The sequence below is a fragment of the Etheostoma spectabile genome, chromosome 8, assembly GCF_008692095.1.
Source record: "Etheostoma spectabile isolate EspeVRDwgs_2016 chromosome 8, UIUC_Espe_1.0, whole genome shotgun sequence".
NCBI classification, from domain to species: Eukaryota; Metazoa; Chordata; class Actinopteri; order Perciformes; family Percidae; genus Etheostoma; species Etheostoma spectabile.
Window position 1 is genome coordinate 8,751,919 of NC_045740.1, and position 27,642 is coordinate 8,779,560.

The window sequence follows — 27,642 nt, forward strand, 5'->3', positions numbered from 1 at the left end:
AGGCAGTATGTCGCCAATAGTCTTCAGTTGTAGAAATGGCAGCGCTGAGACAGGAGCATCGGTATGGGCTCTCCTGTGGCAAAATCAACAAAAACACCCCGAATCAAACTATTATCACGTCAAACTCACTGACACTGCAATCCGGACCCTCGAAGCCTACCAGAACCTGAAGGTAAGAAAAATGATCGGGTTGAACTTTGGAGCTTGTGTGTGGTGTGTGTGTGTGGTGTGTGTGTGTGTGTGTGTGTGTGTGTGTGTGTGTGTGTGTGTGTTGTGTGTGTGTGTGTGTGTGTGTGTGTGTGGTGTGTGTGGTGTGTTTAAGCTATATTTTTCATTTTCTCAAATCGCCTCCAAACTCAGGGAACTGTATAATCGTTGGGAAACGCAGCGTATCCTTCCCTTTTTGTAGAAAAAGTGAAGTTAATAGTTCAGTAGCTCAAAACTCATCGAGAGAAATGTTGGTTTATTTTGGCTGTTATACTGTAGAAGACTAAGCTTGATTTATCGTGATCATAATAACAGGCAATTCAATAGGCTTAAGAATGAAGGGATTTCATTAAATTCCCCTATAAGCCCTCAGTAAAATGTGCAGAAATGGGGAGGCTCAGGCTATTTTCAGTTGTGCATGTCTGCTTGTTTACCAAAGCGTCATCTGCCGAAATATCAAAAAAGCATTAAAGTTTACATATGACAGAGGTTTGTGATTATGCCTTGATCTTCTAAAAGTCTGCTCATTTCTCTTGCTTTTTACATCTGAAATTAATTATTAGGACCGAACACAGATGAGTGTCAGTCATTAAATGAAAAAGGAAAAAGAAGAGTTTCGCTCTCGGGAATAAATTAATGAACAAGCTATCAAGCAAACTCGACTCTAAATCGGGAGACTGTTTTATTGCCTTTATGGTCCATTAAATAAGACCGAGATAATTTCGTCTATCCAAATGGTCTTTCCCAGAGCAATGCTTGATAAAACGATTAGTCCCACAGTTATGACTTCAGTTGGAGGCTCATTTGTTTTGGGTTCAAAATTATAAGTAGCCTATATTTGCGTGTGCCTGGGCCACAGTAAAACTAGACCTGGATGTGGGACCCAGCTAGTCCGCATTGGGCTTGGTGGCAGTGCTCGACAACTTGTCGCTGGGCTCTTGTGTATTATTGTGTTTTGCCCTTTACACGCCTGGAAGCCCGTCCAGCTCTGGAGCTCATTGGTCTGTGAAGCGGAGTAAACTCCAGAGCTCATACAGCTTGACAGCTTCCTCCAGGCCAAAGCAGGCAGGCAGGAGAAGTTACTGCAAAACTTATCCAGACCAAGTCAAAGACCACCCCAGAAAATACTGTTTTAGATGGCTGGTCTCCCACTGTGGTGTGGAAGATTTTGTTCTCAACCTGAAAAGTTTGATTTATTTAAGATATTCATGTCTGTGTTGTGGGTGAGGAAGGGGGCTTGGTAAAACTGAAATGAACTGAGCCTTTGTGTCACTAATAATTTATCTTCCAAGTTATTTTCGCAAGTATGAGTAGGCCTTAATGTTTGGTCAATAGAATGTCAGACAATACAGAAAGAAAACAGTCACAATTACACAAATGTCAAAGAAATTCAATTTAAACTAATTGAAGACTTAGAAAACTAGCAATATTCCTTATTTACATGTCAGAAACAGTGAATCTTTGCCACTTTTGCTAAAAAATAAAAAAAATGTAATCAATTGATTATCAAAATAGTTTCCATAGGGGCGTCCGAATAGCTCAGTTGGAAGAACAGGCGCTCATATTTCGAGGTTTACGCCTCGACGCAGCGGGCCAAGGTTTGACTCCAACCTGCAGCCCATTGCTGCATGTCATTCCCCTGCTCTCTCCCCTTTAATTTCTTCAGCTGTCATGTCAAAATGTCAAAAACCCAAATATATTCAATGTACTATTGTGGCAGATTTTGAAAACCAACAAATATTCACATTTAAAAAGTCAGGACCAGTGAATTTGTGGCACTAGCTTAAAGGGGAACTGTGCAGTTTTTTTAGTTTAATTTCCCTTAACTGAACAGCTTTGGCGTCATTGAAATGGTTATAGGACTTTTTTTTTTTTTTAGAATTGAACGGTAGTCGTCTCGCTCCCCCCTAGCCCCTGTGAGTGGAAAAACACTCTTGGCCAGCGAAACGCCGGCCTCAGCGTATCAAAGGACCGCGTGATATCAGGTCTCGCCATGTAATGTAATTGCTTCACGGCACTGCACACATACGCCCATTCAGAAACAGGCTAACAAGGTAGCAATGGAGTTTTTCACACGATCGTCATGGCTGTACCGGCAAAAAAGAAGCGCGAAGCTAGGAAAGCATTGTTGGAGGAACAAAGAAAGAGGAAGCGGCAGACTAACTGATTGAGGAGTCAGACACAAGTAAACATAGGAGCTGCCAAATATCTATTCTGAAGCTGTAGGGGTCGCTCTATAGGGAAACCTGTGAGCAAAAAGCAAGAAAACAGCAAAGAAATAACCCAAACTCCATAGCGCCCCTTTAAAGTAACTCCAAAGAACTTTCATTTTGTGTCGATTTTGGCAGCTTCTAACACTAGGCTACAAAAGCGGTAACCTAGTGTTTTCCATGTCCCTCGTGTTGTGAGGATCTTGATCTGGCTAGCGTGTGTAGCGATTGACAGCAAGACCCAGTTTATATTTTTATTGTTTTTCTTTTTGAAATAGCTGTTTGCAGGATGCATATCGATGAGGTAATGTCTGTGGCTATGTAAGACTAATAACTGCATTGTGACGATGGTAAAACAAAGTAAACTTTTTATTTTGGCCATCACCGTAAATTAATATATGGATGTAAAACCATGTTTCACAATGTATTGAATAGACATACATACCTGTCTAGGAGGAAGAGGGGAAGGTTGACTTGTTTTCACCTTGTGCTCTATCAATGTCCCTTTTAGCTTTCTTATGTTCTTCAGTCAATTATTTTTTGTTGATCCTGCCCCATTATTTTACTTAATAAATGACTTAAATGATTCATCAATTTAAAAAAAAGAAGCTGATTTATTTTCTGTTGATCCTGTAATTCATTAATCTGTATCACTTTCTAATACGGCAGTCTTTAAATATTTTAATGGTTCCGTCCAACTCTTGGGTTGCCAGGTTGTTGCAAAATTTTGTTAATTCATTAATAAGAACTTACAGTTCTCTCATTTTCTAACAAGCTAGGGAAAGGGATTTTTCACAACATGGCAACCCCAAAAATGAAATTCTTATTAATGGCTAATAACTAACCTTTTATAAAGCTATTAGTTACAACTTATAGAGCCTTCATAAAAGGTGCCCTTTTAGAAAGTGGTAAAAATAAATTGGCTAATTGTTTCAGCTTCAGTAAATACGAAATATTAATAATTTACTGTCATATTTAAAATGATCATATACAAAAATAAGCTGCTTTATTTTCCACATGTGATCAATTCTGATAACATAACTTCCGAATTAGCTGTGTTGTCGCAAACATTATGTGCTTTAATATTTATTATTCCATTTAATATTAAAAGCTAACGGAGGATGAAGAAAATCACAACAATACTCTTCAATAGGGAGGACATTTCCCCAAACCATTAATAATAAATTAAGAGCGCTGTCCATCACAAGCACAGCTGTACTTCACAGATAATTGTCTCCATCTATTAACTATGTATCATGTTGCTTCAAAGGCAGATATTTTTTATGATTTTAATATTTCTTCATTGGTCGGGGGAAAGAAACAATATTATGTCCTGGAGCTTAAGCCAGGTTAACCGTGGTCTTGGAGATCAGTACAGTATGTAGGGCTTATAAAAAGTGCATTTAAAAAAAAAAAAAAAAAAAAAAGTTGCTTTGTTGTTCCTTTAGAATTTGTTGCAGCTTTTATTTTTCTAACCATTTAGAAGGGGAATCAGCTGAAACACAAACATGCCACAAGCAACATTTTCTGTAGACTATAGACTGATTAATCACATTTATTCCTCTGAAGATTAGGGTCAGAAATACCTGAACTGTCGACTTAATGATGGAAATGGCAATTATAGCAACGTTCTGGCGATTAATGAGGAAAGTTTACCAAGCCTTGTCTCATCAAGCCAGACTGCTGTTATGTAGAGAAATCCACTAAGCAGGGTGTGAACAATGGCGATGTATTTTCACTCATAATGTATGAGCTGTCCATTAGATTTTACATGATTCCTGAATCAGTGACCACTTTCTTGGTTTTCTCTGTCTCTCCTCAGGCATCACTATCAAATCAGCCAGCGATTTGCTTCAAGGGGAGCCAGGGGGTAAGATGTTTTGCATACTCTACCTAATGCCTAAGAAATTGAATGCTCTAATTAGTTCTGATTTGCTGTGGCGCACACTTGTGACAATTCCTCTGCACAACTTATTTGATTCTTAAGCATTCAATGAGCAATTGCATGCATCCACAAAGAGGTCAAAAATCCACCAACTGTCATTCATTTGGGGGGTTTTGTTGCCTTGCACGGTTTTCTTTCTTAAAACTAAAATATCCAATGATCAACGAGTAGAATATGTCGGCTTTGAATGCACCGAAGCCCAAAGCCTGAGGGAAAGGTGTCATTCATTTACTCAGTTATACTATGTTGTTTCAAATATCCTGTACTACATATACATGCAGAGACAAAGTACATAATATACAAAATACTTGGCACTGAAAGCAAGAGGGCATTCCTGTGAAGCGTAATGAAAGATGCCTGTGTCCGGCCAGATTAGCTGGGCCACTATTACACCCTCTCTGGTTCTGCCTGCTAGGCTACTACATATTTACCACACAATCGGCCCTGTCTAAAAGGAGCTGTTCTAATCCCTGCTAGAGCCGACTGCATTGACGAAAGTGACTTTGCTCTGTACACAAATGCCAGCCCTGTGTGCTCACACGGACCCTGGAAGCCCTAATACAGGGTACGCTATACCCCCAGGCTGCTAGCCAGGTTACTGGGTCAGGCTTGCAACTGGGGAGGCTTTGTTCAGGGAGGGGGAGGAGGTAGGGGGGTGGGCGAACTCCAGGGAGCCCCCATGTCTCCATGCCTGTTGTCTATACAGTGCAGACATGAAAGATTTGAAATACAGGAATGATACATGAGCGGTGGAATTTATAGCCAAGGTGCAAAATATGACCAAAACACAAATCATATTATGTAAACATGTAATGAGACATCTGTAAAACGAGCTGCAGATTAACTTACTTATAAGAGTCTTTCTGTGAAGAAATGTTAAGTGAGTGCAATTTAAGTGTTCTTTAATCACTGAATAGGATTTGGTGATTATATCTTGGTTGGAACATTACATATTCAAATTGCTTTGCGAAATTCAAGCAAGGGCTCCCTCCCCCTCTGACAATAGTCCCAGAGCTGGACGATTGGGCATTAATGAGGTAGCTGCAACCATTGGTGGTGGTGGGGGAAGCCAGATTAAGCCGTTAGTGGGGGGAGGATGTTGGTGAACATGGCAGTCTGGCAAACAACAGACAGACGATAACCAGTATCTGTGTCTCCAGGTTGGAGGTTTAAAGCATCACAGATTTTTTTTCTTTGCTGGAGCTCATCCCTTCCCCAAAAGCAGCACAAGCTTCAAGAGGTCATGTGTGGCGAGTGAGGAGATTTGTGTCCATTGACAGTTGCCAGCTGTACAGCTCCATCACACAAGCCACAACTGCTTCTCTCTGATCTTTGTCCTCAGTGGCTCATGTCACACTACCTGTAAGGGGGCACTTCCAGGGCCACAAAAACTGGAGGAATTCTTCAAATCACTGTCCTGGCTTCATTCCAGGGCACAGCGGTATCAGGGGCCAACGCTGCTATCGAGAAATAGCATGCTGAGGTTTTTCGGCTGCCTTTCTCTTTGACCCTGCGGCATTTAGCCTACTATTGTAAATTGTCTGGCAAGCTTGTAATCATGCAATGAAAGACACACACTCTCAGATGCCCCTGAAACTAGTGTTCAAGGCTACTGTGAAACTCACACATTACAATAAAAAAATCAATTATTTTTACTTGCCTCTATAAGATATAAACAGACTTAAAACTGGATGATATTGGAGGAAATGAAACTGAAAATGAATGGGTTTGATAAATAACTGGTGTCTGGAGCGGTGAAAGAAACTAAAACAAAGGGGAGACTGATGCAACTATAAAGAAATAAGAGCAGTAGACAGATACTCATTTTCACATGTACTAAAAGCTGGAGATTGAACAGAAATTAGATTTCTGGATTACTTTGAAATAATCAACAGGGATTAAGGAATAGATTCAGAGTTGGTCTGAGTTCCCATGGCCAGGAATTTCACATCCAAGTGCTTATTTTCCTTGGCCGACAACACTATCTGCTTGTTGGCATGATCTATATCCATTTAGTGAGAATGAAGCTTGCGTTTAGTTTTTATTTATTAGATCCAGGCTGCAGGGTGCATATTGATTGGAAACGTGTTGTACCCATTGCTACAGTGCTTGTTATTTAAAAGCACATACTTCACATACTTCTTCATGTTTCCACTCACACTTCTGTACGGGTTAGTGAGCCCTGTATCTCACCTATTACATTGCAAAGCTGTGGCATACCACTGACTGGTTCAGTATTATGGTGTACCACTGAATTATAAACTTTATGAGTGTAATATTGCCGTAGGAAATGTGGACATTACATTTTAATACTCTGTGCTGTGTCAGGTGTGACATCGGTTTAATTTCCTCCTCAGTTCATAAAAGTTGCCATAGTAATTGTTTTTGTTTATGGGCTTGTCTTTACTTATGTGCACAGCTGTCACATAAAGGCAACGGTGTTGGGATGAGGGGAATGTAGAGGTGCTCTTACAGATATTCTCATGACAACTGTGAGTGAAGGTTGAGCTTCCTCTGGGCTCCCTCCCGCCGGCCCTCTTGATTATTTTGCCATTTCACCCCATGCCTTGGCTGAGTCCTTGGGAGACATCAGGGCCTCTATCTCACACACGGCTGCTCCGAGTCTACCCCCCGTCAGCACGCCGCTTTGCTTCGCCTCCCGCTCGCACTGCAAATAAGCTTTTGCAGTGTGTGAGTGTGTATGTACACATCTTTTTTTTTCTGGAAGCTAATTAGAATAACAATAACAGGAATGTGGTTGGAGAGCCGTCCTCTCCCAGTGGCATAGCAGTGAGAGGGAGAGTTGTCCCACGTGTTTCTGAAAGGGCACACGCCGCTCTATTCATCCAGATGTGTTAAGCAAGGCAAAAGTCTCTGTGTTCTCGCTCGTCTGAGGCCCACTGTGTTTATGCAGAGCTAGTTGGCCTTAGGATCTTTGGATCATAGAGTATATTTTAGGAACCAGCCTCATGAGATCCCGCATTTAAAGAGGACTTTTTTTTTTAGTTAGCTCCTCTGTCATTACTCAGTTTTTTGCTTAAAATGAAGAATTTTTAAGGATGCCATGGTGACTGTGGCAGTGTATTAGTAGAGTATTTTATGGTTACAAAAGTGCTGTAAAAGATCAGAAATCACTGGCACAAACTGTGCATGCAGCGTGACTAAAAGTGGCAGTATATATAGTGTATAGAATATGCCAGAATTAGAAACCCAGTGAAGCACACGCAGAGTTGTGGTTCTTGTTGTGGCTTTGTATTGTTTATTTACATTCCAAGCTAATCTGGTATCATTAGGAAGAAAGATGTCCCCAACACTGAAAATAGAAGCAAGAAAAACTCACAATAACACTGGCAGTTTAAAAAAAAAAAAATCGACTGAGAAAATATGCTAATTAAAATAGTGCTAGATTGGTTGTTAAGTAATAGGATCGATATCCAAAAACTCAGCAAGCAAAGCCTTAAAAGATTCCATTTGGACAACCATACAATAATATTTATTAAAAAGGCAACAAATAGGAAAATGAAATGGAGATGCTGTTTCATGAGGAAATGCAACAGAAAACAGAGATGTGTTTTATACTGATAAATGTTTGGGCAGTAGCTCTTCTGTGTGCTTATTTACAACCAAAGGCTATATAGGATCAGCATCAGAATCAAAATAATGAAAATGGAAAATTCTGAAATTTATGACTGAATATCTAACTATGATGCTAATTGTGCTGTGTGTAACTGATGGCAGAGTGGTGCTCTTATTTACTAGAAATATCTTCTTTATATGGAAATCCTCTGTGCTTGTGTCCAGTCAGGAAGTTAACTCCTTAATACATTTTACTGTCAATTTTATTGTTTATTGTGTTGTCAGAAAGGTCTCCAGCAACATAATATTCACATATTTCACAATAGTTCTTTTTCAGCAAAACACACAACTAATTTCCACAAAATCTTATCCATCTATTAAGAGAACTAAGCTTACATTTGCCATATAAATAAGTTTAAACCAGGAATCATTAAGATCTTAAAATATGTAGATGATTATAAGAAAGTTACCAAGTAACTTCTGATAAATGTTAAAATCCAACTGTGCAAAGCTGTCGATTATTAACCATCAAAAAAGTCCTTTGGTATTGTAAAAAGAAAACAAAGTTGACAATAACAGTGTCGGGACAGGCCTCTAAGGAGTCTTATCACAAACATTTTGTTCTTGGATTTAAAAATGCAGCACAACAGGATATGACCAACACTAACATAGCAAGTAAGCATGGGCAGTGTTGTTGTGTGGAGTAGTGAGGAAGCTTAACCCCAAGAGCTTGAAAGCAACACCAAAAAAGCTACCGCTTAACCTAAAGACAGAAAGCTTTTACAGGCTTACATAATCCTTCCCTAGTTTTATGGTGGAAGATGCACACTGCATAAAAAGGACTGTCTTTTTGTAAACACAAGAGTTATAATTTCCCAAGACCACCACAATAAGCATAGTGTGCCTAGATATCAAGAGGGGCATTTAAGTTTTCTATCAATTCTACTTATTATGTTTTTCATAAGCAATTAATTAAACTCATAAAGCAAATTACTTGAAAACATAAAAAACCTGTCTTTTCTTACATCTTTTCTTACATCATTACTTGTGTTTGACAGTTCAGGCACATTGAGTGCAATATTTGGCTCACTTCTTAAATCCATGCCACCTGATTTTATAGTGCGTTCCATTTACCTCAAAATTCAGAAGCCAGCGCTGGGAATGACGTCACACCCAAGTTGAATGTGTTCCATTCCCAAGTCTGGTTTTTCATTGTGGGGTTAGCTATAGCCAGGTTAGCCATTGTTGTTGTTATTATTATTATTAAATATTATGTTAGAAATCCCAGTTGACAACAACACATCACGCTGTTTTTTGTCCATACAACAACATGTCCACAGAAAAAAGTTGGACAGGACTGTGACTGATTTAGTGAGACGCAAATAAGACATAAATGCTAGTAACTGTACATTACATCAGCTTTTATAACTGTTGATGCATGGACATCCATGTTGGATTTTGAGTTTGGGGTACTTGGAGGTTGTCTGAGTTTTGAGCTTGGAAATTTAAGGTCAGGGGGCGTGTTTCCAACTTTGACCTCGGAAAATCCGACTTTGAGTACAAATGGAACACACTATCACACACCACATCTTGGTGCATGTTTTGGATTTCCCTGTCTTCCTCCAAGTTTTTTCTGCAAGTTAATCAGGTTTGGACATACTTTCCAGTGCACAATCTGTGAATTGTTAAAGGATTACAGACTGCCTGCTTGCGTGGAGAGAAAAGTCCAGTAATGGGAGTATAGTGCAACGCTGTAATTGTTTTGTGGGATTGCTCCAGTGAAACAGGCTAAGAATCAACAAGGGAAACACATTACTGATGCCAGTGCATCTGAGGTCTAATAACCAGCGGGTAAAGGGAATTTTCTAACTTCCAAACACTGGCACCATCTAATGCAAATTAGGCCAGGTTTATATGGGGAAATCCCTTTCCCAAAAAAAAATGAGTTTTTGTTTACATATTGCAAATAGAGGAAGCATTGGCCTAACACTTAACATAGGCTTTAAAAACCTCCATCCCTCTGTGTATAAAGAGGAAGGCCCCTACAGTGAGGAGGGGTGGAGTGTCGGGGGAGGGGAGACGAGGAGTGTTTGTTGAGGTTGACAGATAAGCCCCAGCCTCTTGGAAAAAGACTGATTCTGCTTGGCATAACAGGCAGTACCTTGGGGGATGCTCGACAGTTGCCCATCCCCACACTAACTCCCGTCAGTCCCCACCCCCCTTCTTTTTCTTTCCTGTCTCTACCAACCCCCCTCGATGAATAGATCCACAACACAGGAACCACCACATCCAGGCTCACTCAAAGCATGATTAAGACCGAGGTGATGTCACGTGTTTCGTTTTAAACAAATGAGTCACAGTGGAATTGTTGATCATACTGTACATAGCTTGGGTACAGTGAATATGAATAATTAATGTGATCCTTGCGATTCTCTGAGACACTGCACTTGTCTGAATCTGACACTGAAACATGGCTGACAGTTCCATGTTTGTACCGTCAGTGCCTCAACTTGTGGAGTGGGCTACATTATATTATGTATTAGGTTAACTTTGCACCAACATATCTAAACATATCTAGACACAACTAAATAAAGAGGAACAAATACACTTGTACCAGCATGGATCCATCCCCCTCTTCTCTGCTGAGTTACTCGTCACATTCCTAAAGGAGGACTATTTAGGACCATCCCTCATGCACCAGCTCTAGGAGCCGCCACCACCACCCACCCTCCCCTTTCCTTCCCCTCCTTCATACACACCCAAACCCCCAATCCCTCCCATTACCCTCCAACAACACACAGCCACACGTCTCTGCTGTTCATGAATAATCCAGGCGGGCCGACAGGCCATTGCACTCAGCTTTGTGGGGGAAGAAGATAGAACAAAAGATGGGCAGCTCAGGGAGCAGATATGGCTGAGTAGGCTCATATGAGAAGACAATGGTAACTAGTGTCAGTACAGACAGGGGCAGGAGGCAAAGACTTCTGAGTAAATCACATATCCAGGCGCCTGCTCCCATCTCACTGTTGCCATGCCAAATACCAAAGCTGGGATTCTTGCCATCTTGCAGAGAAAAAGAAAAAAGGACAGAGAGAAAAAGAGAGAAACTATCCTCTCATCTTTCTGTGCAGATGTTTGGCTTGCAAAAACCTAGGACTGGGGCGCATGTCTTTAGTGAAGCTATTTTTTTCCTTCATCACCAAATAGCAGGGTTAAGAACTCTGTTTAACCTCATCAAAGATGAACAGTTTAAACATGCTTGGGGAGTTAAAGATGAAGTTTTACAAGGACATCACGATAGTGTCCTTTGTCCTTGTTCAACTGCTGAGCCCCCTGCCAAGATTTACTGTTCCAGTCCAGTTCACACCTTACAACAGCTTGAAAGTATTTGACATCTCCAAACACATAGACCATGGAGTAGCAGATGTGGCTGGGCCGGGGCCACAGAGGCAGTTATTGTATCAGCCCGTACGCCCCATGGGGGGCTGCACTGACAAGGTGTAAAGGATTGACGTTCTGATGCCATTTTGTTGCTCTGACTGTAACTGTCCAACGGCTAAACTTTACTCCTATAATGATATTGGGTGGCGTTACTGCACACAGCGCACACTGCTCAGTGTTTCTTTTGTGAAGCTGTTTAAATTTTATTTAGCTGACACGTGTCAATAGTGCACCCTGATGATAATATTACTCCATTAAGCTTTTTCTTCAGTGTATTAATCATCAGATTAAAGGATTTACACAATTATAATGTGAATACTATGGAGCATAAGACATTTAATGAATTATTTCCCATGGTTCTAAGCTGGACAAATAATGTTTATCTCCATAATTATTAAGAACTCCTAAAGCAGGAATAGCAAATTCAAACCATACATCAGACAATTTTTGAATTACACTGAAAATATAAGTATCTTAAGTGCATTTTTAATAATTACACTGGCATAATATTTTTCTTACTTAAAAGAGCTCGAGTGTTTTTCATACTTGTCTCTTTAAGTCAAAGTGAAGAGTCATTAGCAGAATTCAGCTGGAATACTAAACATACAACATATTAAAGTTTTGATGCGGACGTAAATATAATTGAATGTAAGCATCTAAGTGTTGAAAATGCACTTTAAACCAATTTGCTGTCACAATGCTTGTAAAAATGCAGTCTGAGTCATGTGTCTATGGATGTGTATACATGACTCATCAATCCTGACCTTAGAGTGGTGTATGAGCACTCTAAGCTAAGCTATGAGCTGATATTAGCTGGGGCTGAACTCTGTTAGCTATTTTGACAACTTTTAAAAACCCTCCTGTGTGAACTTAAATTAAACTTCATAAACTTACCATTATACTTATGTTTAAATTTAGGGTCGTAAGTTCAGTGTCTTTGTTTGTATTTTTGTTTGTTCATTGATGAGGGTACACGGTGACTGATAATAGTCTCTTTCTGTTAACGTCAAGCCTTAACCGACCAACCATCAGCTAAATATCTGACCTTACTCCCTTGCGAGTGCCATGTGGGACAAACGCAGGCGCACACACACGCACGCACACACACGCACACACTCACACACCCTCAGGGGATCCAACAGCAGCTATGGAGATGTCTATGACTCAGCGTCTCTATGTAAATCTACACCTACTACGTGACTGACAGCAGCTTCAGTATCGCAAACCTATCGGCACAAGTGTCACTGACTAAACACATGAAAAGTCAGAGTTAATTTCATCAGGCTGGGTGGGATGTTAATAACATTGGCCACCTGTATCAATTGGCTGAAATGTTTAGTATATTCTGCTGTCACTGTTCAAAGCTGTATTCTGTAAACCTTGATCAGACTACGACAAAGTAGATGAGTTAGTTCCTCTTGTTGGTTTGCAGTGAAAATGTCATCGACTGACAAGATAACATGATGTTGAATATGTTATTATCTGACGTGATAAAGATAATAAACAGCAGACTCAATAACAGAATAGGGAGAACATCTCCAACCATGATACACACACAATTTTTAGTGTTTCACCACCGCCCTATAGATGGAGACACTATAATAATAATATCTTAATTAATAAAACATCATGGATTTGAACTTTAAAATGTTTTCACCATTTAATTCAGACCATTGAATGAAAACTGGAACAGAGGCAATAAAACACACTGTTGCTCAATGCAAGGTTCATGTCAGGCTACAGTGTAGGGTCTGTAACATACAGTACATACCTAAGTATGTATGTTACAGACCCTACGCTGCGTAGATTTGACGCGGAACAATAAATCAAGATTGACTTGAACTGGTATGACCAGTAGCCATGGGGTGTCTCCAATAGTCTGATTGATACTGGAATTCTTTATGCCAATATTGATATTTCTGTACCGTCTTTGTTGTTGGCCAAAATATACCATAACATTTGGAACTGGTTTATATCAGCCAAATATATCAGTTTAGCTCTTGTGGCTTTTTATATTCGTATTGCTAACACCTCAAGACACATCTTTTTAGACAAGCTTTTAACTAGCAATATGACTTAGTATTTTATGTGCTGCTGTTTTATTTGTTTTTACTGTAAAGCACTTTGTGACCCTTCTTGTCTGTGAAAGGTGCTATATAAATAAAGTTTACTTACTTACTTACTTACTTACTATGTAACTGACATTACTGACTCAGTTTGTTGACTTAAAGACTGAATGAGTTTTACAGGGGCTGGTATGAAGATTTTGTTACGTGCATATAGTGCCAGGATAGTCGTTTCCCTGTCTTTGTGCTAAGCTAAGCTAACTGGTTGCTGGCTGTAGCTCGTTTCAGACATAAGAGTCGTATCAATCCTCTTAACTAACTCTTGGCTCTGGTTTTCGAAAAAATATCTAACTATTTTTATAAGTATAAGTTTAGAATTTCAGCTTTTTTTGGCTGCAAATTTGTAAACCACATGTTACAGACAGACTCTCCTTAAGAAGTCAGAAACTGGGAACTAATGGGTTAAATGACATAAGGTTATGTAGCTTGAGAAGGAAGCTGTGAATAAAACAGGGGCGACCTCTGAACAGTCTGACCTGAGTGACATTGATTAGAATTAGAATGTAAAGTGTGCACGGTGGCATGGACAGGGCTGACAGGCAGATCTAATGCATGGCTGGAGGGGGCTCATACTGCTGCCATCGATTGAAAGAGGGGACGTGGTGGCACTATTGCGATGCTAAATGTAAATGTGCGCTCTCCTCACATCACAAGCCAGCTTTTGTTTAGCAGGACTCATTTTAAAAGGAATTCAAATGCAGTCCTACATGCCTTTCTCTACATCAGTAACCCCATTTTAGTGATTTGTTGCTACTAATTTTGGTCAAGGCTCCTACTACTTTACTCTCTGAAAGTAATAGGTCCTGAGGACACGACTCGCCTCTTGTCCCTGCTCACTTTGATGCTTTTTTGGTTGATCGTCCTTAATTAGCGTTAAACCCAAAGCAGACATATGCAGGCTCCGCTCTACCACTTTATGTGAACGGTCAGACAGAAATAGGTCAGAATTAATGGTCAGCTGTGGGTCTGAAGTGTTCAGGGCCTTATGGGCTGCTTTGCGTTTTGTGTTGACATGGGTGGGCTTGTGCACATGAAGGAAAGCTGGAGGCTGATGGGGGTGGGGTGAATGGCATGCGTTGGGTTTTAGAAGGAGGAGGGGTGTCGAGGAGAAGAGCTGTTCATTGGCTACTTGCTGCATGACTGGGCATTTGTGACAGCTATCGTCCTGGCTGCCACATCCGCCAGGGACTCTGTGCTCGCAGCCAGGCAGCTTATAATCAATCACTTACGACTGATAACTAAAGAAGCAGCTTCAAGCCCACCTGACTGAAATTTGTTGCAGTAAAAAAGTGCCTGTGTGCTTTGGCCAGAGGCGGTACCACAAGGTCTACTTCAAAAAGAAGCAAAAGAGAAAGGAAATTTGAGCTCTTGAAGCCATCTCGCATTAAGTACTGCTCATCAGTAAACAAGCACATATACATGCTTGTAATGGACGGTTGATAGTTATCAGGCTTCTGTTCAATCTAGGACATTCTATCAACAAAAGTACTAAACTGTCCATTTTCAGACTGAAATAGAAAGCGAGTTGCAGCCAAATGTGTAGGATGTATTACCTGTTGGTTAATGACTTTCTATGTTGAACTGTCCTCTCAGAGAAAGTAGGTTTCTGGGTCATTTTATGTAACAGGTTTCTGACAGAGATCAACTTCACCCTGTTGGCTTGTTTGTTGCTAGGGAGCCTGGGACAGTCTATGACAGAGGTGGTTATCGTCCAAGTGAAAAAGCTGCCCGCTATACTATTGTTATGTTTTGCCTTTCAGATGGGCTCCTCCCATGACTGGCTACAGGTCATCATCCCTGACCTGGGAGGTACAATGTATCCTCTGTGGTTGGTCCAAGTGGGAGATTATTTAGGTCACATTTATTGTGAGTCAAGATGGCTCTAATCAGTTTTATTTAAAGCTGCTTTGTTAATTTACTTTATCCAGTGTTTTTTCACATTGAGATTACATTGAATCAGGCTACTTCTGGGAGAGATAAAGCATGCTTATTGCATAACACACCACTCAAATTAGCAATGCTTGCAGATACAGTACACTCATGCTTGTGAGTGTGTGCAAGAGAAAGCTGTTTAAATGTGAAAGCAAAATTACCATGACCTTGTTTTGCAAACACAAGTAAAAAACCTATTGTTTTTTGTTTATTTGACTTGACAGTACGTAAAAATCCCAGCTCCAGCCCCTGAATCTCCTGATGGATTCAGAGTCTTCTCATTCTACCTTTCCAGTGACAGCAAAGACAAGCCTCAGTCCAGCTTTGACTGCATTCACCAGTATGTCTCAGGGTAAGCAGCACACATGACTCTTTCCACAGTCGACCACAAATGGAATTTGTAGTAAATTTGGTGTCAGAGTGAGACCGCAGGGTCTTAACAGTGGCTCTCTTCAGTACTACAACAACAGACACTACCACTGTCAGGCTATATTAAAACAAGACTACAATAACACCCAAAGGCCACTATGCCAAAATTGACCTCAAAGGCGTGACCAGTAACAACTGAGAACAGCGAGGTAGTGTTTGTGGCTATGCATTTGTGTCAAAAGGTTAGTTGAAAAGTTAGATTAGTTCCAAAGTCTGATTTATAACACAGGACTAGAATCTGCAAGCAGGCCCAAGCCACAGAACCAGTTATGTGTGTCAACATCCCCAACTATTTTATAACAGCGCAAATCTCTGATGCTTGTGTTTGACAAGTGGGCAGTTAATTGAGCAGAGCCAGGGAATTTGTAAGCTTGAACTATCCTAAAATCTTCTCTCTCCTCCTTTCTCCTCCACACAGGGAGGGCAGGGATCACCTGGAAGGACAGGGCAGTATTCAGGACAAGATCACAGTTTGCGCCACAGACGATTCCTACCAGACGACTCGGGAGCGCATGTCTCAGGTGGAGAAGGACATCTGGAGCCGCTCAGCAATTGAGATCAAGCCGGGGCCAAGTATGCCTTTTCCTAATAGCTGAATCTAGTTTTTGGTGCATCTTCTAGCCTCCATTTTAAGGACAAGCCTTTAAGAAGTAGGCATCAAGTAGAGATAACCAGAGTTTTCACGTTCTAAACCATTGCTTCTAATGATTTCATCCTGCTGATAATTGCCATATGGTGTGGAAGTTATCACATAATTGATCAAAGTGCTGCGTTGCAATTATTCATGTTCATTGTAATTTTCCTTTCATTTTGACCAGCTTGTTCAGGCGCTATGCCAGTTTGCCTGCCAGCACCATTAATGTGATTGAGTTTGCCAGAAGTATGTGCTAACAAATGCAAGCTCATGCTGATGAAGTTTTTCCTAAAATATAATTACACTGACTGGAGTTTAATTCATTTTCATTTTATTAAATACTTATATCATGTAAAGAATAGACCATGCTTAAACTGGAATTATCTCGGCCTAACATGCAGGGTCTTCTACTTTCAATTAGTTATCTTTATTAACTGCCTTTTCTTCGCCCAAGTCATAGTTTCAGAGTCATTGTCGATTAAATTGACCATGCTGCAACTTTATAAATGATGTAGCCATGAGGCTTCATAATATTCAGAGGGGAGGTGGGAGTTTAAATGCTTGTGTAGATTTTAGTTTATGAATGGAAACACGCTGTGCAGACCAACGCTACAGCATGATGTTTAGGGTAATTGCTGTGGAAGCCAGCTGTTTGAACTCGTTCCTACACATTACATGTCATGCTTTGCTGCTGAAATAGTCTCTCAGAGGCTTTTACAAAGTACATTTAATCTGGCACATGCATGCATCTAATACATGTTGGAAAAGACCTGAGAAAGCCTTGTTAGAAACATGAAGTTAAAAGATATCCCATTTTACTTGAACATGTCCTTTCAAGAACATTACTGTTGTTCCCTCCTCGTGAACACCAGAGAGAGAAATACAGTAAATGGGTTGTTTTGTGGTGACTGTCTTTTTTTGGTACAGTAATGCTATACTCATTAGAAAAAAATATCCATACACCAACTCACAATTACAGGTTGCAGAGTAGAAAAATGTCCACAATTTAGATAATAATGTATGATTTAAAGTTCAGTTGCATTCAGGGGAAAGAAGGCACCGACACATGTTGGTGTTGGACAATTTGGAAAGGTTTCTCAAAATACATAAAAAAATATGTTTGGAGGTTATCCTACAGTACCTCCTTATTGATACAGAATTGCGAACAGTTGCTATTTTTAGTGTTTGGTCATCGCTTATAAATACGCCCACAACTCTGCGTCATTTACCCTAAGTGAGACATCACAGTCATCTTGGGAAGTATCATTCCACAAAAGCTTCCTTAAGTGTTAAAACCTCTTAAGCTGATTTAATGTATCACCACTAAACAATGGTTCTAGTTGCTGCTTGTCTGAAATGTGGCAGTACAGGTTGTTTCAGTGCAGGAAGGAAATTTGCCTGAAATTGTCATGACCTGGTTCAAGGTAGATGTTGAAACAAGCTCCTACATGACTGTTTTGCAAAGTAGTTTTAAAGTGACTCTGTTTGGATCTTACAAGGAACACTGTATATTGCTAAAACTGAAATCTTAAATAGAAAATAATTTTTAAAAAAGTGTTATTGTACTGAAAAATGCCCTGTATACATGCTTTTACCATGTCACTGTGAAACTGCAGTTAGTCTTCAACCTATAGCAACCTTCAAAGTATGGCTTAAGGTTGTAATGAGATTACAATCTGCAGATATCTATAAACACTGCCTGCCGGGGTTCAACTGAATTAGTACTGCAACAGGAAGAAAAGGCCTCTCTGTGTTAGTTGCTTTAGTTTCCATGCTCTTCTGTTTACTCAGCATTAGGCTAACCCTATTGTTAACCCCTTTCCCTGTTTTCCAATCTTGACAACACCACATCTGCACACAGACACAGAAAAGTGCATGAGCACAGTCACATGTTCAAGGTCTTTATTTATGTATGTAAATAGTTTTTTAGGTTTAAAAATGCATAACTGTATCTGTTGCGTGTGCATGAAGCACATTGCATGACAATAGAGAGAGATATAATGAAGATCAAATGTATCGTGTGCAGGCCTCTCTTTCAAATTCAGGGTGTGATCTGTATATCTGGCCTAAGGACTGGATTAGGAATGATATGATGGTTGTCCTATTACAGTACTGTACTTACAATACTGTCAGCGCATGTGAATCCTGTTATCACATAAATTACAATCTGGTCGGTCTTCTCTGGTTTTGTGTATTGTCTGTATTGTGTACAACACAGCCATTCAAAAACAGCTTTAGGTTACTTATTTTGATTACAAAATTTGCCCTTGTCTTCCACAAATCTTTTGTTGAAACTCTGCTGTGTGCCCCTTTGTTTTGATCTTAGGTAAGTATGTGAAGGTCCAGAGGAAGCAGGGTCTAGTATCAGGCTCAGATAGCAGCAACAAGCACTCCCCCAGCAATAAGAGGAGCCTGGTTCCTAGCCCTGTGGCACACCGGCCCTTAAGGGATCGCATTGTTCATCTCCTGGCCTTAAAGCCCTATAGGAAACCTGAGCTGCTACTGTGGTTGGAGAGGGAGCGGGCCAGTCCAAAAGACAAGGCTGATCTGACCTCAGTACTGGATGAGGTGAGACATCTGGCAGATTGATATGTAAACACAGTTGACTAATGACGTAATATATTCAGATGGAAAGTAAAAGAAAATGTTAAATGTGATAAATAATAATTTAACTTCTGTCAGGTCAAGGATTTAAACTACACACATAAATTACTCCCTAACGTGCTATTTTGCTGATTATACTAATGAACAGACTGCTGTACAGCTAAAAAGAGGTGATGTCAGTAAGATTATTTAAGGCATATTTCCTGTGTTCACAATGTTTAAGTGTCCCACTGCAATCATCAAGTGGAGACTGTGCCGCTGCTTGTAGCTGTAATTAGGGCTGTGCTTTAATTATCTTTGGAGGAGAAGATTGTGTTTTGACAGGAGAGGGGCGGGGTGTCGCCAGCTGGGATCTGGCTACTTTCACAATTGAAAGTGGTTGGTTTGTCTAGAATTGTATAAGCAGGATTTAGTTGTATAAGGGCAGGGTTAAACTGTTTTCCACATACAAAATACAGACAGAGTTGCAAAAAGGTCTTTTATTTAAATATACTTTGTCCTCTTTCTGTCGATGTATTGACATTGGGAACTGTCTTTTTTCAGGTTGGTAAACTGAACAATAAAGACCACAGCTACTCTCTGAAGGATGAGCTCTACAGACACGTACAGAGAGACTGGCCTGGATATCTAGAGGAGGAGAAGCAACTCATTCATAGGCTCCTGATCAGGTGGGTATTGAGTTAGCCATAATACATCTGCAATAACCGTACATCTTTTGTGTTTTATTCCATTGAGAGAATTGGAAATGTGTAACAAAATGTTCCGTTTACTTTTTAAAACTTAACATTTTGGAAAATGTGCTCCAGTTAGATGAGAAGCTCGATCATGTCTACACTAAATATAAAGCTATTGCCAGCAGCCAGTTAGCTTAGCATACAGACAGGAAACGGGAGGAAATAACTAGCCTGGCCGCAAAATTAACCTTTGAGCACCTTTAAATCATTTATCGTTAATAACAACACACATTTTTTGACACATCTTGTTAGTTTTATCCTTACAAAAACTGAACTTGTAAGGTGGTGGGAGGGGATTTTGTTATCTTTGGACAGAGCCAGTCAGGCTAGCTGTTTCCAATCTCTGTGTAAAGCTAAGCTAATCGCCTGCTGGCTGTAGCCCTGTATTTACCCTACACATGTAAGAGTGGTATGCATCTTTTCATTAAACTCTTGGCAAGAAAGCAAATCATTCCTTTTTCCAAATTGTCAAATTATTGCATAAAGTTCTTGTTACATGCCAGACTTTTAAAGACCCGTTTGGGCAAAGACTTAGAGACAAATATGTTTTGACAGTGCTGGCGTTAATACAGAAAGGCCACTGAATTAATGTAGAAGTCTGCTGTGATCATGCTGAAAGGGGAGCTTCTAAATGACTACTTCTCTGCACTGATGAATCTCTTAATGGACACATCAAAGCAGAGGAAAATATTCCCTGCACTATGTTGCCAAATGGCATTAGCAGGGAAGGTTCAGAGCAGCAAGGCTGAGCTTTCAGGGTGAGCTTCCACCCCTTGTATGTTTCCTCTGGCTGCCAGTAAACACAGGCCATGTGCTTCAAGTCCAGTTCACTGATTGCACAACCCCCTCTGTTCACAACCCCTGCTACATGTAAATAGCTAACAATTGTAGTTATCAAATTGTTTGCCAAGTGTGACAAAACTGTGATAGCCTTTAAATACTGTAAACTTTAGTTTATTAATGTCTTGGACTAGATTATTCTTATTCAGGCCTTCTTACTTCAGTAATTTCCATGACATTATTGTTTAATTGTTCTGAACTCCACTCACAGTGACCATATGATTAAAAAGGTGGCATGAATCCACTTGGGGGGTGTGACTTGTTGTAGCGGCTGTTTGAGGAAGAAGCTGTAGGAAGCAGATTAACAGAGAAGAGGGTTTGGTCCTACAAAGGTTAAATCTGCTGCTATTGTTCTGCTCTCTGGACTGTGTTTAGTCTTAGGCTTGCCTCCTGTAGATTGCATCACCAGAGACACAAAACAAAACATACCACATGAACTTGCAAAAAGCTTCGCTAAAATTTAAAAAGATTGACAGTTTTGTAATGTCAATAATTATTTATTCTGTGGAAAAGCTACCGCTGTCTTCTCTCTGGAAGCTGTGTTATAATTAATCATAATTGCTCATTCACTTACTCATAAATCTGCCAAATCAAACTTCATGACCTACATACTGCCTCTTCCTGTTTAGCTTTACAGGCCATTTACCTTGCAGTTACTGTCCAACTGAAGGTGCTGTGTTCTCAATCTTTCTACAGGAAACTTCAACCACTCCACAGTAGCCAGTTGAAGAGTCCCCAGTCCAACCATTCATTCCACAAAACTCCCGGGGACTCTCCTTCACATCTAAGTCCTGCCAAGAATCTTTCCGTGGTAATTATTCACCTTGAATGAGTTCTGTTCGTCTACTTTTTCTTTCATATAGGACTGGGAATAGATAGGGTATTTCCTCTTTTGCAGATACACAGTACCAGTGACGGGAATAACGGCATTATAAAATAACAGCGTTACTTTTTTCAGTAACGAGTAATCTAACTGATTACTCTTAATAATGCTATTACCGCCAAAAATGCGGCGCGTTACTATAATTGAAGCTGTTTTTTTTCCATCAGACCAACTTAATCTCTGAGGTGAGAGACAAAGACGTTTTTCTTCCTTGGTTAGTGGGCAGTGCATGGGATAAGCGCATAAATGCTGACGATTGGCTGAAGTTGAGTAAAATTTCATGGTAAGCCAATCAGAGGTAGAGTTGGGCGGGTGTTCATAAGCGCACAAAGTCAAACACAATGGGGAGGGAGGGGGGGGGTAACTTTTCCTGTTAAAGACTTGTGGTCAGAAAACATAGGCCCTATGACTCTAGAGTGGCTGCTTGCTCCAAAGCTAATCACTGTCACTCTCTCACTTCTCCCTAGCTCTTTCTCACTCACACACTCACACACACAAGTGTAAACATCAGGCCACTTACATTATTTGCACTACAAAGAGCATATATATTTGTTATTTATTTTAGCTGTAGTGCTTAACAAGCATTATTCAATTTTACCCAGTTGTGGCCTGTTGAGGAGTAATAAATATCAAAAGTTCCAAAACAACTGTTATTTGTATCAATCCACTAGACATAATATCTACATTCATGGCATATGATTGGAGGCTAATCTCACTTTGTCCCACAGCAACATTAAAACAGTTTAGATGTGTGTACAGTTTCTGTTAATAATGTATTGTATTAAGTGTCCATTTCATTATAATATTCAGATTATCATAAATAATTGAATATGCACATGTATTTTATGTTCCGTTAAAGAGAGGTGGAGGTGGGGTCATATTTGAGCATTTAAAAATGTACTTGAAAGTAACGCATTAGTTACTTTCTGAACTAGTTACTTTTATAATTTGTATAACTTAGTTATTTTTTGGAAGAAGTAATTGTAACTTATTACTTTTAAAAGTAACTTGCCCAACACTGCACAGTACTGGAAATATGATACCTTGCTATGTCTTTGTGTAGTTATATTAAATAGCTTCAGACTTAATATAGCCCTGACTGTGATTAGAGGAATAGTTCAACAATTTGGGAAATATGTTTTTCCACATTTTTCTAACGAGTGAAATGAGAAGATTGATACCACTCTTTTCTCTGAGAGTGACATGTCCCAAAATGTCAAACTATTCCTTTAAATAAAAACATATGTATGCACATGATATGGATACTTTTGGCACATCTCAAGCAAATTAATCATTACGTTCCCTGTTTTTCTCACTAGAAACGCCCGTTGCCCTCGGACCCATCAAACGGTCAGACCCCCAAAAAACAAAGACTATTAGACCAGTGTTTGCCTGTGCAGTCACCGTCTAATGGAGACTACAGCGCCAATGGGGCTCGTAGCTCCTCAAGTCATGGAAACTCTAGAGTACAGATCAAACTGGAGTTCGACAAAACCAACAATCATCTCCAGGGGAGCCCAAATGGTCTGTACTCGCCTCACAAACTCAGCGGCTCATCTAATGTTCCCAAACTGGAGAGGACAGAGCCAGCTCCTACTGCACCCAGCCCTAAACCCCCACACATTGACCAACATCCCATTTGCATTGACCAAGTGTTCACCAACGGGCAACAGAAAAAGAAGAGGTCCAAAAAGCACAAAGACAAAGAACGAGAGCGCTTAAAACCAGACTGGATTGAGACGAGTCCAGACTTGAAGCAAAACAGAGAAAATCTCAAAGGTAAATGGTCATGAAGCCATCTCCTCTGTAAGGTTTTGTCAAACTTCATGTATCCAGTTGTGCTGTCAGGAGTCTGTTTTATATAATTTTTTCAGGCCATGACATTACCAGCGTTCATTTAGCAAAAAGGGAAAAAACACAGGATTTAGTTATAGTTGCTGCTCGAAGCCCACAGGAGAAATTCATAGTTTTTTTTTTGAAAGAGCAGTGAGTAAGTGAGAGCAGTGAGTGCACTTTCTCCACCCAGCAGTCCTCACTGTAGTCTGTTGATGATTGACTGTGAAACAGCTGGGTGACCTACGGTCGAGTGAGTCAGCAGGCGGCATTGCCTCCTACTCTGTGGCCTGCAGACGTCACTGCTTGCCTTGGATCAAATCTCTTATCGGAGGGAGTGATAAATGATTCCATTAGCCTTGATATGATGGGCACGTTATTGCATTTGCATCGGCAGACTGCTTTAACCTTTTTCCAATGTGTGTGTGTGTGTGTGTGTGTGTGTGTGTGTGTGTGTGTGTGTGGTGTGGTGTGTATCTACAGACCATGAGGGAGAGAAAACACCTGTCAATCGAACATCAGCAGAGGAACTGCCTGACTATTTAATGTAAGAGTCAAACACACTCTCTCGCTATGTGTTATAAACCTAGATTCCAAAGGGATTTTTGGAATAATCAATAACAGTAAATAATTTAAATTCCAGAATTGTCACAACATCAGCGGGTACTCATAAGTCATTGTTGATCTCATCTGTCACTGAGTAGTTTAGGTTTCAGAGTGTAACCCAGAGTTGTTTAGAAAAGAAACCAGTTTGTCCCAAAAGTGTTGGGATCAGCTTGAAAACATTCACATAAATAGAGGGAAGTAAAACACATGTCTAAATGAGCTGTAACAAAGCTTCACTGAAGCAAACACGTCTTATGTCTTACATTTATACATCTGGACAACACATCATGCTGTTTCATCAGTGACGTGTCAGGCCTCTCACTCTACTGGTCTGCACTGTCATCTACTGGAAGGAATTGGAAACAACTTGGTTTCAAAAGATCACTTTTGCTGTGAAATAACTTCTTATTTGTTTCTAGAAAATACAGCACAATAACGGCACTTGAGCAGCGGCAAGAGTATAAGGACGACTTCTGTGCAGAGTACGATGAATACAGAGCTCTTCATGACCGGATTGGGGCTATCACAGAGATGTTTGTTCAGTTGGGTTCAAAGATCAACACTCTCTCCCCGGGGACACAAGAGTACAAGGTATTTTCTGGAACAGCCTTTAACGGCTTGGTTTCTGATGAGACACCCAACAATGAACTGATTAGATACATGGCACCCTAACACTATTTGTTATCGTTTCAGCTTATGGAGGACCAAATACTACAAAAGTACCGAAAGTATAAGAAAGTAAGAATTGTTTACATGTTTCTATCTCATTAAATGCAACACTTGTAGCCCTGGGCCTCGTGCAAGAACCCTTCATCAAAACATATTAATTCAAGGGAACTTGTAGCATTTACCACATGAAGACAATTCAAAAATAAAATAAAACATTATGTAGTATTAATATTCTGTTTTCCTTATTACTGTGATGGGCATCGTGGCTTGCCAATTTACTTGGCGGTTAGATACAGTAACTTTTCCATTTCAATTTTATTGGCATGAATATATTGGCATGAATATAATAATATAAACAACTATTTACTCAGAATTGTTTTTTGCTTCAGTCAAGGTTTTTGTACAGATTGCTGTCTAGGGGAACATTTTCCATTAAATCACCAGTTTGACATCACCTGTAGTCAAATTGATTATGAGCCATCATGTCCCCTCGAACACCTCCCATGTTAGTCATGGACAGTTTCGCTGTAGCAAGACATTTTGCCTCTAACTTAATGTCAACTCATTCTTTCTTCATTTCTGGCATGACTTTAAAGGGGAACACCATCTAAATTAGAAAAATCCAGTATATTGTGTTTCCATAGCCTAGGGAAGTTTAATCAATATTTGTGAACATGAGCTACTCTCTCTCAAAGCCAGAAACCAGAGAAGTAAGTCTCAAACGTGCAATGTCATGGGAGACTGATTTTGTGGACTCAGAAAATGTTTGTTTTCTTTTTTTACACAGCTGTATCCTCTTGTAGTGTTCTCAGTTCTGAAACAGAATATGTACCCATGTTCTCAGAACATTCCCCGGGGTGCTCTCAGTGTCATCTATGATATCTTTTCATTTCATTGCTTATGGAGCAGTTCCAGACTTTATACTTGATGACATCTCAAATTAGAACTCTAGTTTTTATATTTCGGAGAGAGTTTTTCCTGTTTATTAATAGTTTTGGACTGTCTTAGTCCATAGGAATAACATGTATGAGTTTTCAAAATGGGCGTAGTTCCCTTTTAATAGTTGTATTGCATTTTGTACATATTACATAATCCCCGTTATAACTAGCCTACTGACATAAGTAAATTTGTTAGTTTTTTTTTTGTGATGGCTTTGATTATTCTGCTGAAACAACCAAGCAAATCTCCCAGGGAAAAAAACAAAAAATGTGGTTGCACGAGGCCCATTGTGTTGGATTTATGAAATGCATTGCTGAAAGCTCACTCGTTCTCCTTTTTCTCTTTTTAGAAGTTTCCTGGGTATCGGGAAGAAAAGAAGCGATGCGAGTACCTCCATCAGAAACTGTCGCATATCAAAGGCCTGATCACAGATTATGACCGAGCACAGGGACTCTCCTAGTAACTGGCTTCTACCCTCAACAGGGTGTACTATGACTGGACCAAAAGACTCCTGATGGACCCAAAGACTGCCCAGCTGGATCCTGGAGTTGCTACACTACTCACTTTACTCCTCAGAGTGTTGATGGAATCGAGGAGCATGGTTCTTTTCGCTAGTGGGCGGAGACCACCAACTCGTGATCAAATGTTGCCCTTTAACATTATGGTTTTCAACTATGATTATCGCTGTAATGGCTTTATTCTGTTCTGCTGTAAAATTGTCCGATGACACAGTGAAAGCCAAATCCATTTTTCTAAAATGCAAAGCATATGTGATCTTTTTCTGGCTAATTGCATTATTCTGTCCTTTATCTTGTCAAATAAGTGTTGATTTATAAAAAAAAAAAAAAGAACAAGTATTAAATTGATGGTACAATCAATCTTAGAGGGAAACAAATTATACTAAAGTCTTTATATTTATCATACAGATGAATCTGTTTATTTGTTATTTGCTGATAGAAAATCAACACATCCAATCACATCATTAATTCTTTAGTTGCAGTAATAAGATCACACAATGACGATAAGGTCCCTCCAAAAACAATGTATTCAGACCTCATGCAAACAAAATGTTGTCCATACAAAAGCTATATTTCCGCAGGACAAAAAAAGATCTCAATGTATCACTAAAATTATTACAACATGAAGTATAAATCATTATATGCAAAATTCTTCAGGCTTTCATCATAAGGAATCTTACCATGTAGCGTTCTACCAATGTCCTGTGTAATTTCTAAGAAATGTAAGAATGCCACAAAACCACTCCTCCCAGTTACGGAATGCTGGTTCCATGAAAGTGCTTGTGCACATTTAGTGTCAACTTCACCCACATGTAGCCTACCACAAACTGCCTTTTCATCATCAACTCTCTCAAGTCTTCTGGTTATAGGTTTGTTTACTGATACACAGTACACACAGTCATCATGCTTTATTTACGCTGTAGACTAATGACTACAAGCCCTAGGAAACTTAACTTTTCACTCTACAGGTCATTTTAAAAGTTTACAGGGTATTTTATCTAAGTAATCAAGCTTGTCCACACATTTTTTTGATTTACTATGATTTTTCTTGGGTCTTGAGATAGATTGCAATAGAGATGCCTTTAACTAATTGGACCTTGTAATTTTTAGTCCCACGTGTAAAGCTTGTGGAGGATGGCACTCCTGGGCCGGTCACTCAGTTCATACCACTTTGGTTCTGATGAGTGTAGGAAGCAGACGGGCCTCTACAAGGCTGCTCGCAGGGATTTTACACTCATTTTAGACTTTCTGGAATTATTTGTCCCAAGGCAGGTACATCCGAATAACCACAAAGTGTAATTTTATTTCATCTTAAAATTAGCTGTAGCCTTAAGTAAGAAATAGTGATCAGATTTCAGTGTTCTCTGGATTTACGCATCAATGTAGCTGTCGTCTTAATCATGGCTTAAATTGGGAGGATTAAGCTAATATTTGCCTTAACACGCATGTCTGACATTTCCAAGAATATGCCATCCCTGTTCTGAAATGTTCTTGGTTGAACCTTTTTCCGTAAAAA

The 27,642-nt window shown here is 39.8% G+C and overlaps 1 protein-coding gene across 1 annotated transcript; it reads left to right on the forward strand.

Moving 5' to 3' along the window:
* Positions 1-26,604, forward strand: LOC116694387 (RNA polymerase II elongation factor ELL). The gene is given in 13 exon segments (XM_032524121.1): positions 1-111; positions 114-172; positions 4,240-4,287; positions 15,662-15,789; positions 16,285-16,439; positions 18,827-19,068; positions 19,648-19,772; positions 21,375-21,489; positions 22,881-23,340; positions 23,878-23,941; positions 24,420-24,591; positions 24,694-24,738; positions 25,958-26,604. Coding segments are annotated over 13 exon segments (1,800 nt in total). The 5' UTR covers positions 1-35; the 3' UTR covers positions 26,069-26,604.
* Positions 26,605-27,642: the final 1,038 nt, after the last annotated feature.